We start from the raw sequence: 17,963 nt of genomic DNA, 5'->3' as shown, positions 1-17,963 counted from the left end.
CGCGTGACGCTTTTGATTAGCGTGCACGCGTCGCGTCGAGTCGCTTAATCGCCCTCCCTGTATTACCCGATCGATTAATGCACTCATCACTGATGGAATTCGATAGTTGGGCGTTCCAAGTTCCATAAGTCCAATTAAAAACATGAGAAACAAGAGAAAATATCTCTTGGAAAAGAGATTGTACACTCAAAAAAGTGGTATTGCAACTACAGCAAAAAATTTCTGGGTGCGCAAAATTAACTGAGGTACATAAATGATTAGCAAATACTGTGATATCGCATATGTTTCGCATTTAATCAATCTAAGTGACAGAGACAGAATTTATATCTGAACTGTTTGTGAAATTTAGAAAGAATGTTTTTCTGTGGCGCCTATCCATGTTAAGGCCAATCATACTTGTTATAAAGTTTGGCTGTGGTAGACAGAAAAAATTAGCGGCAAGAAACAAATGAATATATAATCCTCACGTCTAACATATTTGTATAACGCGCTCAATCTATCTAGCTCTTTTAAACAATTTTTCTCAATTTTTCGATGCTGCAGTTATAATTGGCAGTTATATTTCTCACAAAGATCGTTCTGTAGTATCGAAACTCATATTTATCCAATGCAGTGATTAACATTTGGCAATGGGACCTAAATTTTCTAGAAGATATTATTAGAATGTTGCTGCTATAAATTCTATATGTAACAGACAATATTCTAACAGATACAAAAAATAGCGATAAATTTTTGCTGTGACACCTAGAAATCTACCTATATCAGCAAGACATTTTTTTGAGTGTAGGAAAAGCGGAAGTTCCGCGTACATAATATATAAATATCACGTTATTAAAAGCAAGAGAGAGAGAGAGAGAGAGAAAGATAGTCGGAGTTCATCGACATGCTAATAGTCAACCTGTCAAGTTTTATGACACGGGCCACTGGTCGGTGAGATATGAAGTGCAATGGAGCGAGAGATCTTTTGCGCGCGCGTAAAACGCATTAGGATGAATTTTGCCTTCGCTGAAGCAGCATCTACGCTACAATGATACAGATTAGATATTTAGAGAACTGGAAAACGCAGAAAGAGAATTCTACCGATGATGAAATGCCGATAGTTAATTCTACGAATTATCTTCCGTGCATTTCCGCGGTTTCCTGTGTTTCAAAACGGGAGAATGCATTGCGATAAAAATTCTTTGAAGCACTTGCTTTTACATTCACCAAAACTCCGAGATTTCACGATAATTGCTCTAGTGCTTTAGACTTTCGAACGGCGTATCCGACGTTGTAATCCGATCGGATAGCGAAATAAAAAAATATTCAATCTTGATAAAAATCGATCAAAGAAGCTTGCGTACTCATGAAAAACTACTCGCTTTTTTCAAGCTATCAATTCAAGTTATCCCGCGGAAAGTGACCGAGCGGTCGTTTCCAATACGACGAAAGTGTTGCCGCGCCTATTAGAACCAACGTATGCCGTTAGTCCAACGGTATACGCACATGCGAGTACGCAAATGCAAAATACCTACATTACGCCAGCCATGCCGCGACAACGTATCACTGCAACATGTTTTATGATGCAGAAGACTATGATGATGAATATTCGACGTTATTTCCGCGCAAGCGTTAACGCATATGACAATTAGGATAATATGCAAGCTGTCTCGCAAATATATTATCGCCCAAGAAATTTTCAAGAAACCTTTTCCACTTTTCTTGAATCAAAATTTGATTCGATAGGTGTGTTTAATGTTTATATGATATGTAAAAATTTCGCTATTTAATTCCAGACCTGTTTAAAAATGAGAAAGATTGATGCCTCGATAGTGGCGCGTGATTATGAAAAAGTGTTACGTCCTATTGGACACTCTGTATGCATTTCACTTTCTATCGAATTGCACGGCCGACTGGACGCATCATATATAGTCCAATGGACATTGCAGTAAATTACGATGGGCGGTTTCCATCATGCTGACATAGCAGCCGCTTCATTTGCATTATACAAGCTGTGCTCTAGATACTAGATACCAGGAGATAAACTGAGAAAAATGACGATTATTTTAACATCTCTCAAAGCGCATCAAAATAATATATTTCATAATTATTAGAAATCAAATAAATTATATCAGTAAAAACTGAATTTTAAACTTAATGGGATTTAAAACACTTGAATTCTCTGTTTAATATTTTATGTAGAGATCCTGACAAAATCTAAATTTATATATAATAAAAAAAAATTAAAAGGATGCAAACAAATATGACAATGATGGTTTTCTATTCAATTTTCAAAGATCGTAGATTTTGAAAGATTGGTATAATTAGAAAGGAGCCCACACGATTCCGGGATGTTCCTCTGAATATCCGATAGATATAAAACACAGCGTACGCTTGTACGAGCGCGCGATGCGCATAAAAATTTACGATGCCGCGATACTCGCACGCTACTGGCAAATTCAACATAAAACGTCCGGGATGCCGTTGTCTCGAGACGCATGGTCGATTCAAAAGGCGGACCATGCGTTAGCTTAGAATACATCGTTACTGTGCGACCGTTAACTCGGAGGATCGCACTTGTCCATACATTATCGTCACGTCTCTTAACTAAAATAACCGCAGCAGCACTTACCTGGAAGTGTAGGATGATGGTCCATATCAGGCCTAGAGTGAGCTTCGGGTTACCGTCCACGATATCTTCCGCCCGGATGTTCACCAGCTTGATCTTCTTGTACCGCAGAAAGTCGAGGGCCATTTGCACATTTTGCAACATGTGGAAACGCATTCGACCTCTCTCCCGCGGCTGAAAAACGGACGATCGGATCGTCATTAATTAACTTCTATCGAGGACAATTATCGTTTGCTCGATCCAATTGTCATTTAGAATTCGACTAACTCAACTAGATAATTCAATGTACTTTTGTACTTCCCGGTATCAAAGGCATATATTTGAATTTATAAAACACTGTTGCAAAAAACAAATTCGTGATGAGATTTAATAGTATAAATCAAATTAATCTCTGAAATGAGAAAAAATATATGACTTTAAGCTGGAATATTTTTAAATCATCTATTCCTTCTTTTTACATAAAAATTACATTTAAAAAAACTTTTCCGAGAGAGTTTTACGAGAAGCATGTACTCACAAGATGCTCGCCGGAGAGCACTTCCAACAGGGAGATGAGGTTGTGACCGTCGCGTAGATCCTCGAATAGGTCGCCGACATGTCTGCTCGCCTGCAACAAATTCCAACGTTCCAAGTTAATCGCCATTTATAAATCGAATAATACATCTAGCGAGAAGAAGAAAAAATATCAATATGACTGACACAAAGAAAGAAAACCGGAAAGTTAAATGGGAGGACGCATAAGGGTATAGAATCTATTGACAATGTACTTGTCTAAGCGGTTACCATATAAATAGCAAATAAAAAATCGCAGGAATGTTAAGAGTTGCGCGTTATATGTATAAAGCAAATAATGAAAGAGTGACTATGAGTCGAATGTGTACAAGTATCGTCGACAACGAATCATAGTTTTATTCGCGCATGACGCAATGAAGGCATGCAACATTGACAGACAAATATCCGAAATCTTACAATTACGACTTTGTAAATCATGTTACGATAAAATTTGCCATAAAAGCAAGAGATGATTAAAGACCCAGTCTACTCTAGAAGTATGAAAAATTGATAATTTAAAAAAATTTTTTTAGAAGAGTATTAGAAATTTCTTTTGACATTTTTGCATATGTTTATATAGATATTTAAACAATACGGCAATATTTTTAAATTTTGGACAAGAGCTTTTTCATTTCAGACAGCTACACGAGAAGCATGTCACCATCATTTTTGAACACGCTACGCTCGTATTGAAAAAAAGCTAAATATCCAAGAATTAAAAATATTGACGTACTCTTTGAATATTAATAAAAACATGTGTAAAGCGCCAGAAAGATTAATTTCTAACATTCTTCAAAAAAAATTACTGAAAATCGTCAATTTTTGTTATATTGTTAGAGGGCTGGAGTTAGACTGGATCTTTTAAAGATTGGAACAATAAAATTATTGAGATCGGTCTGAAATCGGTGTTTCCTGATTCCAGACACTCGAATTGCCATTACTTAAACGCATGCAGATCTACAGACCGGTTTTGAAAATACACATTAAGCTCGGCGCATTCGTTACCATATCGGTCGACCAATGATCAACTCCAACGGTTGCAAAGTGAGTACGTCATCTCTTGCAGGTGTTAGTCAGATGGTGGCACGTTAATAACACGAGAGAACACAACGCGTCTTATTGCGAGAGGGGGAATCTCTCGTGGAATCAAAAGCGCGAAGCGAGCGCGATATATCGCACTTTACGCGTTTTACATAATTTCTTAATTCGCAACATCGTGAAACACACGAAAACGGGATTTACTATGGTAAACACAACAATAAATCATGCCTGTCATCACGACCGAAAACGAAAATTATAAACTTACGGTGGGGGAACAGCATGGTTGGTTGTTCACAAGGACGCATACGTGTAGGCACGTGTAAGTCTGAAAAAGATAGCGATGAGAACCGTCACCGTGAGTTAGTAAAGAGAGCTCGCACGAGCAGGAGCGAATGATATATTTTTGGAAACCGAAAGTGATAATTTTCAGCAATCTCTCCCAAGCAAAAGCGTAAAATGTTTAAAAGAATGTACTCCCTTCCTATTAAAAGTTTCATTATTTCTATCAAAATGACGAATATTTTTGGTGAATATTATATTCGTGACACAACTAAAATATTATAATCTGAAAATATTACCAAATAAAATCAATGTAATTAAATTTTATTAGAGTTTCGCTCCTGCACGCGTAAATGTGCGTCGAGTGTTTTGTACAAATGAGTAAATGTCAAGCGATTGACAGAATAGCACGTGACCCGACTTATATGAGTAAAGCTGAGTATTTATAGCTGAGTATATATTTTAGAGACAATTTTTCTTCTTTTTTTTTAATAGCCGGAATTGTTTATTTAAACTATCAGAACTATTGAATCAATGGAAAAATAAAGCCAGAACTCTTAATAATTTATAAACTTTTACGAAATAATACGCCACCTTCCCGCATATACATCCGCCTTCTATCTACATCTTTCGTAACCGTGACTAATTGCAATAAGTCATGTCTACACATCTTAAAAGATTTCGACGCGTTCCAGTTTTACGACATTGTGACATTCGTTCTTTTATATCGCGATTGTGAAGAGAATTAATTGCCGTTTTATCACATCGATGATTATACATGCTGTGAATTATACATGCTGTGAAATCTACAAATATTGACGCGATTTAACCACGAATGTCGCAATGCGTGCACTATAAAAATGGCAATCAAGCAGAAACTTTGAAATCCCAAAAATAGAAAGCTGGTTGATCCCAAATTATATACAAACATAAATTTTTTTAAGTTTAAAACGCCGTAGAAATTTTATATCACTTATTTAAATGTTTGGCCATTATATAACATGTAAATTTAACTATCATATAATAATATATAAATCCAAATAAATTTATTTAAAAAAAAAACAAAAAACAATTTGACACATTTTTAACTAAACTATTCATCTTATTAATTACAGTAAAATTCAGCAAAATAGTTCTGAACGTAGTTCGTAAATATTCCCTATTACGTATTATATAAAAATGTTGTTAATAATAATTACGTAATAATTACGTTGTTGTAATTTGCATATTTTTCCTATTAAAACGTGTAATAACACTAAAGCAGAGACATCGTTTTCCAAACGTTCACCAACTGTTGGCAAACTCCGTTTACGTAGAGAAAATAAACAACTGATTCCGTCAGTTTTAAAGCCCTATAACTCGAAACGGAAGTATTTCCGGAGTAGAAATCTGTACAAACTTCTTTCGTCTTAACGACTAAAACATGCTTCTAAAATTTGCCAGACTTAATAGAAAAAACGTTCCGTATAAGGAGTCCACAATATATAACAAATTTATATTTATTATTTATATTCATTATACTCATCATATATATACAGGGTGGTCCTCGTAACGGTCGCCACGATTTTTAAGGCACTTACAATAATCAATATTTTAGACAAAAGTTGCATGGTTTTGAGGGGGCCACATGATAAAAATATGGATTTGACCTTGAGTGACCTTTTCAAGGCCAAGTCACTGTGATCGATGTTTTCTTAAATGGAACCCCCCTTTTTTATTACATATTCTTGTAGCTTATCTTGAGAGCTTTTCAAAACATTATAATAAAGTATTTTTTCATTAAGTACTTTTTGAGTTTATTTTATATTTTAATCTGACATATTTTGATATATAAATTAAAATATCTCGTAAAATTTTTAGTTTTCGATAATCTTACCGTAATACTTTTATGTTCAGAATAATGAGACAAATCAATTAGTGTAAAAAAATAATTGTTTTTAAGAAAAGGTATGTAATTATTTTTCTTTACACTAATTGATTTGTCTCATTATTCTGTACATAAAAGTATTACGGTAAGATTATCGAAAACTAAATATTTTGCGAGATATTTTATTTTTTATATCAGAATATGTGTGTCAGAATAAAATAAAAAATAACTCGAAAAGTACTTAATGAAAAAATACTTGATTATAGTGTTTTGAAAAGCTCTCGAGATAAGCTACAAGAATATGTAATAAAAAATAGGGGATTCCATTTAAGAAATTAAAGGTGTCCTTGACTTGACCTTAACGATGCCATCCAAAAAAAAAAATAATTGTTTTTAAGAAAAAGTATGTAATTATTTATAATGTATTTTTTTTAACAATTATTCGTTTTTTGTTGCCGGCTAGAAACTGATAAATTTCTGTTTATGACTTTTTTATGTCAGATTATTGTAAGTGCCTTAAAAATCGTGGCGACCGTTACGAGGACAACCCTGTATATAGTCATAATTATATTAATATTAATTATCTATATTCATTAAATTTACTATTATATTCATTTATTATGCATTTAAAGGCATACGAAATATACGAAGAAAAGTATTGTAGTCACCATTGTGTGTATGCAAAGTATCTTTCAACACTAAAATTGATTCTCATAAATCGACTGTCTCGTAATTGATGTTCAATTGCCTCAGACAATGTGATTGACTGGAAATTTCACGACTAGTCGCTTCAAGCGGCAAAAAAATTCGAAATCCTCGCGTGTTGAAGTCACGAGTGAAGGGTCGGGCATGCGGTAAAGGGCGAGAACATTACCGTCGGAATATCTTGTTCTATCGCGTGACACGACTGACTCCGACGATTCCTGACATGCCGTTTTGGCACGAATGCCACTTTGTCATAAAGGCATTAGAGACACGGGAGAATGAGAGTAACAGATGAGACACGTAACGGTGTACGGCGGATGCTTTTAACAATGCGTATAACAAAAGTAATTATTCTAATCCAACTATGCGAACTACGTTCATAATTTTATGTGTATGTTAAAAACAGTCTTTAAAGGAAATGCGCGAATTGCGGTTGACAACCGCATGTAAAAAGCGACACATTATCCGTCAAGATTATTGCGTAATAATTCCTTATTATTCCACATCTGTGGCTTGTGTTTTAACTAGAACAATTAAAACGTCGTATATGAATACTATCGTATTGCTTACTCTTAAATCATATCTTCAATTAAATATTTCATGAATACTCAAGTTCACAATAATGGACTCGAATGTATGAATACATCGTATCGATACATACGTATCGTGTTTTCATTCACGTACGTCATAAAAGGAGTGATAATCATGATACGTACCTTGACGTATTTCCAATGCTGCAGAAAACAAAAAATGCAACAAATCGTTGTATATGCGATAACAATTTACATATAATTAGGTCGAACGCGTGGAAGAGCATGCGATTCATTCTTGGTCTTATCGTTATACACGTTGATCGTAATATATGTCATTATGATAATTATTATTACGACAAAACGCGTTGATCACGCAACTTTAAGTAACACCATCTTCAGATAATGCGTTTTACGTGGAGGCAAGTATTCTTCGAGGGATCAACGAAAAACAGCTTTCATCCTTACGCAACATTGGGCTATGTTTCATTACTCTGTCCTCGGTTCGCGCAGATTGTCCACTTCCTGTATCCGTGATTCCGTGAATGCAATGTGCACAAGGTCTTACCAAATGTAAAGCATGAAATTGCTATCTACGAAGAACAATTCGTATAAATTGGTATCTATCGAATTGAAATATAGAATATTTAAAAAAATACGCAGCTAAAAAGTAAGTAGCTCCTCTAATATCAATTTTTTGGAAGATATATGTATAACGTATTTTTAAAAAAGATACAAGAAAAACAAATCTTTATATTATGCAATTCATTAGCAAATAGTTATTTAGATAAGTGTACTATTAATTGTTATAAGCTTGTATCTTGTTATATTTATTCATCAATATTTATTCATTCAATAAACTTTTATGATAAATAATAGATGACAAATAATATGATATATTTAATTATGGCATCAAGAGAAAGATCTTCTCTCTCTCTCTCAATTTAAAAATATCATTATTCTTCTTCAAATATATAACACGATGGATAAAAACACAGATACAAAAAGCCGAGAATGAGAGTGAAGCCGTAGAGTGTCGTCGCATTGTGATTACGTAAGCGCCGCAGGTTCGTGCCGTAGATCAAAGGGGCGCATCCGCGAAGAGCGACCGCTAAAAACAGATGTAAAAGGCTCTCTTTTCTCCCCCTTCAACGTTTCCTTCCCCATGGGCTCGTTCGACCCCCTCCGCTCCTCCTCTACCGACAAGCGAGGTGCGACGGTGCCCCGAACAAACGCTACCTATATCTATCTATCTACCTCACCTGCCCTACAGCCCCACCTCTACGATAAATCGGGAACGGCACTCTCGAAGAGGGTTTCCGAATAAGGTCAGGCTCGCAAGACCAAACGTGGGCGCGCGAAACCGACCGTGGGTCGATGCCGGCAACCGGTATTTGCGCGACGCGTAAATATCGGATATCGTCATTATTTTTGTGGTACCACCTGGGTGGCGAAGAAATTAGCCACACATACATTTCACAGGGTATCGATTTTATTCGCCAAACTCTACGAAATGTCTCAACCAATGACATCAATATGCGACTCTCTCCCCAACAGACATCGCGATAAATCGCATAAGTCGTATATATGTATTATATATTAGTGAGACGCAATTTAGATCGTTGATTGTGAACAAGTCTCGGCGAGAATAAATACGAAGTATGCACACTGAAACAAGACTCCTGACATTTATTTAATCTTGGGATTTCAACAAATCTCCTAGATCTTTCAATATTCTTAAACTTAATCTATGGATTCTCTTTTTAACCAATTTAAAATCGATTTTTCCGACAAAGATGTTAATTAGCGATTAAAAATAAATATCAATGAATAAATTACTGCAAAGATCCTTCGCGATGGACGGAATTCGTTTTATTGCGAAGGCGAGGCTTGAACAAACAATTGGTGAACGCAGAAAAAGTTCGCAACACCTTGACCCTGTAATCGTATTCGTTGCACTGAGAAAGAGAGGCCACCCGATCGCTCGTATCAACAATAGAACGTTATGTCGCGTTATAAAGGTGCACGTGGTGCACGTGATACATGAGTCCGTGAGGAAGGCAGCGATCATTAAAACGCCATTCACATAAAATCGCGCTTGATACTTGCAGGTATTATTATATGATTCAAAATACATTCGTATTTCTTTTTCTTTTTGTGATCTCTCTCGATAGCCGATTTTTGTTAAGAGCCCAGTCTCCAACCAGAATTGGGCAGAAAAGTCCAATGATCTTTATTTCTTGAAGATCAGAAAAATATTAAATATTAATTTTTTAATATTTAAATTTTTTTTTAATTTTATTTCTAATTAGGTTCAGTATCTCAAAAATATCCTACGGAATAAAACTAGACCAAATTTTTTCATTTCAGATAATTACATGAGCATGTCATACCGTCATTTTTGAACAAGTTACGCGCAGAGACTCATATTGAACAAAAGAAAGCTAAATAACCAAGATTTAAAAAATATTAACGTATTGTTTAAACATCAATAAAAATATGCAAAACGTCAAAAAGATCAATTCCTAACATTCCTAAAAAAAAAAATTTCTAAAAATCATGAATTTTTCATACTGTCAGAGTAGACTGAGGCCTTAAGATGAGATTATTATTAAATTTATTAAAAAATCGAAAAAGCTAATTTATTAAATTCCAAGACAAATCGCGCCATACTTTTTACGTAAATGTCTTTTTTCTCACAAATTTATATTTCGCATTTGGTCTACATCACTCTCAGCATCCGGCGATAAAGCGCATTAATCGGTGCGCTTGTTGCTCGCATCCGCTATAATCCAGCTTTATCAGCGCGTCACGGAAAGAAGCGCGCGGCGAGAATGAGACGAGGAATGAGAAAACGGTGGGCAGGAAACGCCACGACGGAACGATGCCCGGCTTACGATAATTATACGTACGGCGGGACAACTCCACCCGTATACGGCTGTGATTCGCGAACCATTCCTGGTGCCGCCGACCCGGTCTTGCCTCGCGGCTCAACTCAACTCGATTCGACTCGACTCGACTCCGCCGTGACGGATGAATCATTGTCTGTATTAAGTCCTGACTGACATACGCGCGGTGCATACTGCCGAACCGACGCAGATACGATCCCTTCGTGTCGTGAATTTTCTCTCGCTTTCAAGTAATTGAGACGAGTTAATTAAACATTTATGTTTGCACGTAGATTAATATGCAAACGACTTTATCCGAATTGTAGATTTCACAGCGAATACGTGCAAATGTGTATCTCATTAACATATCTCCTTAATAAGAAATCGAGCGCTATTTTTTTAATCTCTTCCGCCTTGATTTAAAAATTCAAAAGAGTTAATACTTTTTCGATATAAATAAAATTTCGATATAACAATCGTAACCTTTCATTTATTTTCTATTTGTAGTATAAAGAATGACAATAATTGTAAGATATCTTAAATGATCTCGCGATTAGTATCGTATTATGTCACTTCCATAAAAGCCAAAAATAATAACTTTTCTTAAAACTTATCTCAAGATTTTATCCAATAAAGTGCCCACTATATTATTAAATCTTATCAAAAAAAGGCACAAAATCTCTATTGATCTTATCTGCAACAATCGATCTAAAAATATTTTAGCAAGAATTTTACATTTAGCAATGATATCATAAATACGATTGACATGGTGCGAAATTACAAGATGTATAATATATTTCATATTTTATTATCGCACCAAGAGTAGATAATTTTTTCAATTTCAGAATATGAAAACGCGAATGTTAATGTTTCTCAGCATTGTTCGTGATATGCAAATATTCGCCGCAAAATCGCGGCTGCAATAGCTGTCAAATGCAAGAGTGCACGACACACTCTCTTATGCCAGAGAATCTAGTCGTAGCTCGCGGTTATTCACGCTCAACCTCACGCTCGATGCTCTCGAAGCATGCAACGAGGAGCGATAGACATACAGGACGGACGGTCCCTTATCGAGAAACGTTTGGCCGCGTTCTTATCACGGACATACGATGCAGCCAGCGTCCGCAGCACATCTAATCAGATAGCGAAGATCAAAGCTCGCTATCCGCGCGATCGGTATCTAATTCTTGCCGAGAAAAATGATTATATCAATCTTGTTGTTAGATATAATCCTTATCAACCTATACAACATCGCCAGGATCGGAACACTTTATTCCGCAAAAATGTGAAAGCGGCAGAAATTCACCTATTATATAACATTTTTCTTAGATTGAAAAAATTTCACACTTTTTGGATAAAATCCATGCCAGTGGTAAAAACCGTTTCTTTTTTCCAAAAAAACCGGCAAAAACTGATCTTTTTTATTAAAAATGTTAAAATAAATAGAAACTTTTTCGTCAATATTGAGAGTATTCTCTAATTTAAGCTTTATCCAAAATATATATAAAATCCGCAATAGATTAAAAAGCGACATAGAAAATAATTTAGTTTCTTTTTGTTACAAGATGTTGAATGGTAGACGCGAATCAGATCTATATTGATAAAAATTTTTACTTCTGTTACTATTACATTTTTCTCATAAAACTAAAAGTTAATATAAATTTTAATAACATTTATATCTCAAAAATTTTTATCTTAAAAATTTATTTCACATATTAATTTGAATTAAAAAACACATTATTATATTGATTTCGTTTTTTTAAATTCTATATGATTAGTATGCTTTATTAATTAAAGCAAAAATATACCCCTGTTTGCATAAAATTATATAAATATATTCCAATGTGTTACATATTATATATAGTTATGATTTTTTCCACTCATCGGACTTTCCCGATCAATCCTGGACTGTAGAATAGGTCGGCGAAATTTTGGTTAAACAGACACGTATCATCGATTTGTCGCTCGATATTTTCCACGATCGTGTCGCCCGCTTGTCTTGCTCGGTCCGCTGCCTTCTATAGTCCTATCTCCTCTCGCGCGACCAGGTACTTTCGACCCACGTGTGTGCCACATACGCAACACGGGGGCCGCAATATCGGGACCGTCATTGCGCAACGAGAAGTTTACTTATTTTCGCGCGCACGCGAAGAAATACGCTTACTTGTACGGCGACGAATGCGAGAAAAGGCACGACGTATCCTTTCGAAAGTCGGGAACAAAACGAAACGTCGGACCGCGGAACAGCTCGCGTCGTCGTTTTATCTTTATCGTATTCGAGACGCAAACTTCGTTTATGCTCGCGCTACTCCACGCGTTTCCTACTTTCAATGGTGACTCTGGCACTTTCGCGTAGCGATTGTTTGTCCACGGATCGTTTCGATTTGACGACGCATTCACTGGTTTTACGCCGCTGTTCTTCGTGTAGCCCATAGGCACATAATATATGTATACCTATAGTCTATGCTAGGTTTATCTTTATATATCTATGGTATAGCCCGACGATTTATTTTTTTTTATTGTACTTCGAAAACGCTATTTATCGATGTATACATTTCTCTTTTCTAATTGAATAAAAATAATTCCAACGAGAATAAATTTTCTCTCATGTATCTCACGTGTCACAGTTAATACGGATCGTAAATCCTTTCGTGAGGACGATTTATTACTTGGTGCGCGAAATGACAATCCGCCTACGTGAGTAATTTCGTCAGTTATACGCGTGTAGGACAAAGAGTCCGCAAATGAATGAAGCGATTGATCATTATGCGTCATCACGCACAAATTTGAGATTTGTTTATCGAAGACAAGGACTATGTAAAAAAAAAAAAATAAATAAATAAACGCGGTGTTATAACGATAAGACCAAGGCGGAGGCCACACCTAATAACTCTAAATAATAAAGATGAGCCCGACATGTAATATACGCTAATAATTCAAAATTTTAGCACCTATACAGGGTGTCAAAACCGTATTTCTTTTTCAACTACGGATTCTAAAAAATAATATGATTGAATCCGAAACACCATCCTGTACATATATTGAAAGTATACGCAATTAAATCTCCCTTATTTATCGAATACTTTACTATACAAATTACTAAAATTAAAACGGTGTTATTATATGCAATTTATAATTTTTTGGAAATTATTATAATTCGTCCTAGACTCGTTCAATTAATTTCACGCACAAATTTGAGATTTGTTTATCGAAGACAAGGACTATGTAAAAAAAAAAAAATAAATAAATAAACGCGGTGTTATAACGATAAGACCAAGGCGGAGGCCACACCTAATAACTCTAAATAATAAAGATGAGCCCGACATGTAATATACGCTAATAATTCAAAATTTTAGCACCTATACAGGGTGTCAAAACCGTATTTCTTTTTCAACTACGGATTCTAAAAAATAATATGATTGAATCCGAAACACCATCCTGTACATATATTGAAAGTATACGCAATTAAATCTCCCTTATTTATCGAATACTTTACTATACAAATTACTAAAATTAAAACGGTGTTATTATATGCAATTTATAATTTTTTGGAAATTATTATAATTCGTCCTAGACTCGTTCAATTAATTACATTATTCCAACAGAATATATTTGGCAGTGCCATTGGATTAATTAAATGATGGCGTGAGCAAAAGACTCGCGTGAATTATTCGCAAAACGCTGCAAATAATATTACAAATATTGTTTATTCGAAAAACAGCCTCACCTTTTTCAAATGCTTGTTCACCCATTTCGTAAAGGTCTTCTTCTGTATAGCATCACGTTCGTCTGCAAACACAAAAGAAAGTTATCAGAAACGATCTCTTCCTTCAATGGTTATTTTGCATTATGACAATAATAATGTTGGACAATGATACAATGCATTGCACTTGTATTCTATAAATGTAAATAGTATTTCTTTGATATCAATATTAGCGTATATTATCAGCGATTTATGTCAATTCGCATCATTGTATTGTAATCGCTTTTACAATTATGTCACAAGCGCAGCCTTGTTCAATGTTATACTGCGAATGTAAAATGCATGTACTATAAATATCATGCATATAGATATATGTCAAGTATCTATATATCAATAGCTTGTCATCAACAGCTACGATATAGATTATTGTGAAAATCAAATTTCGCAATTCGTCACACTGATAAGTATAACTGTTATCGCATCGGTGTAAGGTTTTGCTCGGCTCTCCAGCATGACAGTGAGAACGACGTGACGCAATGCCACCTGGAAATGGACCCTTTAAGGATGGTCGAGGTCAGTATAACGAAACCAAAGTCGCAAACAACCAGATCGGGTCACGTCAGATGAGGGTCAAGCAGGTAGACTGGTAGTCAAGCGAGCGAACCGACAGAAGGTCGGCCGGCTTGGCAAGCTGCTCAATCGGTTAGCATGCAAGGCACAAAAATTCGGACAATGGGTCGGTACGATAATAAAAGCGAGACCTACTTTAGACGATCTTTAAAAGTGCGTGGGATAAAATCTTGAAGATTATCTATATTTTTTGTGTCGGCGATATATACATCGTTATCGGCAAAATTTGTATGTGCATTAAATGTTCTGTTATAGGGTGTCGATTGAATATTTTCAATTGTTCGGTTTCGAAATCATCATTCGAGATTTTTCGCTTTATCATCGACGTGACGCAACGGTTTGAAACTGCAAATCCAGTGCGTATGTGTGTCTAATTTCTTACAAATTAATGACTACGTTCTTATAGCGTAATCACGTAACTATAAAAGTGAATAGTAAATCAACACACACACATCCTCGTTATCAATTACGATGTATTTGATGATCGATTATATATTTTATTTTACATGTCGAAACATGTATGAACCACAGCGACATTAATTTTTGAAAATAGTATAAAAATACATTACATAAAACTAGATCACAGACTGTCATTTCGTTGTGATGTAGAAAATAGCGTGTGTTCCGTGGAATAAATTAAATTAATGTACAAATCATTCATCTTAGCGATTAATTGCGAAGAATTAGCGTGGAGATTTATCGGGTCCGTGATTCGATAGAGCTATGATTTATAGCGCGTACTCTTGACACTTCATCATCATCGTATCCCGTGAAAAGTTAAGGCCACTCGAACGACGGTATCATCGACCGGGTATGTTTAAACCCGGTCGACAAGCCGATATAAGTGTCTCAGCCTAAATGCCGCCAGACGATACAAAATAAGAGGTAAGGCGAGAGGTACACTCTCTCGGAAACACTTCTAGATTTAGAAATATCTCGAGTGGCCTGCTCTGTGAACGATCACATTTCCCGAGTGCGCCTGTCACTCTCGCACTGTGAGAGAATCGCGAACAAATATTTTAATGAACGCGCGCGACGCGTTCAACGACTGCTTACACGTCGGTAGGAAACGTAAACGCGAAATGAAATAATCATCTGAGAGAAATATATTTAGCAAAATGTTATTTCTCTCTGCTATAGTTTTCCAACCAGATGGTTTATATTAACCGCTACATTATACAAATTTATTGAGATGAAATGGTTCTAATTTTTCAAACACATTTTTTTCAGAATAGCAAGCATTCAGATGTGTAATGTAGATATCTCGCGTGACAAATGTATGCCGGGAACTTTATTTAGTACGGAAAGAGTTTATTAATGTCTTATATGCACGCACGTATACACGTCTGGTTTAGCGAACTTTGCGGCTTAACTTACGCTAAATCACATATTCCATTTTCTGCGAACCGAGCATTTGTTCTTCGTAGATTATCTCGCTTCGTTGCTGGGTCCAAGTTTGGCCCAGTTTTAACACTTTGCAAATAATACTGCATCGAATAACATGGCTAAATCAACAGTATACAAGATTCCGTAAATCGCGACTTTATATTTTTCTTCGATAAAATTCGTATTTAAAGCCTGCATAAAGAAACATACTTAATCGTAATTCTTTTAATAAAAGAAAGTGGAACATGTACGGTTATGCTCTGTTTACTTATTAATCATACAATACTTTTATTATTCTCGTACTAAAAAAATATATGAAACAATTATATGTAAGCAAAACATAAAGATTAACATCTTATTTAAATTCTTCTCTAACGAAAAAAAAAAAAAAATATATAAAAACTCTCTCTGCTTATGTAATCAGCAATATTAGTTCTACGGTATTTAATTTATTTCCGGCATATGCTATAAATATACTCGAATAATCTTTCCAACATTTTAAGCTTAATTGGCATAGTTAAAGAGAGCATTGATTGAGAGACGCGGCCTAATCTGTTACGTCTCGCGAAAGAAATTCCAGTGTAATCAGTATTGACGTTAATGAGAGTAAACAAAGTTACGGTCAATTTACAACGTTGATATCTTGAATGTTGCTGAGAGAGTTAGAATCTAAATTTGCCGAGGATAGCTTTCGATCTCTATCAGTCATGCCATAGCGACCTAGTACCGATCACGAGGAGCTAACGTAATTTCGGAGAATCCAATTCTCTCAATGCCATAACTAGAATGGAGATAGCTTTGCGTGAATTGTCAGTCATTAATTGGCACGTTTCTAACGGCTAGTTCACGCCAATCTACATTTAGACAGACAATCAGATTTTACAATCAAATCTAAGGATTGTGACTGACGAAAAATTGACATGAGATTAAATTATTTGCTTTCCAATTAAAATAATTCTTATTAATATATAATGGAGAGGATATATTTCTTAAATTTTCCCAGATGATTTGCAGAGATATATCATTAATAATTCTCGATTATATTCATATTTGAATTATATAATTTTACTAATTTTAATAAAATGTATTTTTAATAGATATTTTTTGCAATAGAAATAAATATTTTAATTATTTATAAAAAGACGTAAGCGCATCGGTAGAAAAAAGAAGAGCTATGAACTAATCTTGAAGAAATGCGCTCACACGCATGCTTTCTTCAGTAAAGTCCTTGTTAGCGGATACGGATGCTGGAATGTGGAAGCTCTGATAACGGTAACTGACGTTACAGGGGCTGAAGATAAACATCAATGAACGTATTCATCAGTGTTTATTCTTTTCGGAAATTCTTGACAGCAATTTACGCGATACCCTTTCGGCATTTAAGCTAACACAAGATAATATTGTCTGCTTTTATCAAATATTCGATGAATCCCAGAGGCTTAACGAGATTATTCAGAAATATTTGAAAGAAAAATCTTATTATATATATAATTATATCCTGATGTTAATCAAAATATATCTTTATAAAAAAAATCATTTTGTAAAACTAATTTTTACCTTTTAATCAAAAGAACTTAAGGAGAGATTATTAAAGCCTTGCGTTTTAATTACTTTGTGAACGTTCTCAAATTATTTGTATTCATCACAATATTATTAATCTCTGGCCGCACTTTTGTTAATCAAGCGAGAATTTACATGTCAATCCATATGTATACGCGCAATATTTAAACGTTCATCAAGCGAACGTTTCGTTGAAAAAAAAAAAAAAAAAAAT

At 35.0% G+C, this 17,963-nt stretch overlaps 1 protein-coding gene across 7 annotated transcripts in view; it reads right to left on the bottom strand.

Annotated features, from left to right (window-relative positions):
• Positions 1-17,963, bottom strand: part of LOC115232900 (dystonin) — a 112,243-nt gene that overhangs the window by 66,564 nt on the left and 27,716 nt on the right. For 5 of the 7 annotated variants that reach the window (XM_029803062.1, XM_029803063.1, XM_029803066.1 and 2 more), the window contains exons 3-5: positions 14,198-14,259; positions 3,126-3,215; positions 2,612-2,782 (exon numbers count right to left, since the gene is read on the bottom strand). In XM_029803062.1, coding sequence (XP_029658922.1) covers positions 2,612-2,782; positions 3,126-3,215; positions 14,198-14,259 — 323 coding nt within the window. Of the gene's footprint in view, positions 1-2,611; positions 2,783-3,125; positions 3,216-4,466; positions 4,527-14,197; positions 14,260-17,963 lie in introns of all 7 variants that reach the window. The other 2 variants (XM_029803061.1, XM_029803064.1) reach the window with 1 other exon arrangement.

The sequence above is a fragment of the Formica exsecta genome, unplaced genomic scaffold (assembly GCF_003651465.1).
Source record: "Formica exsecta isolate Colony F162 unplaced genomic scaffold, ASM365146v1 scaffold1505, whole genome shotgun sequence".
NCBI classification, from domain to species: domain Eukaryota; kingdom Metazoa; phylum Arthropoda; class Insecta; order Hymenoptera; family Formicidae; genus Formica; species Formica exsecta.
The sequence above is the reverse complement of the archived record's forward strand: the minus strand, read 5'-3'. Positions and strand labels throughout refer to the sequence as shown.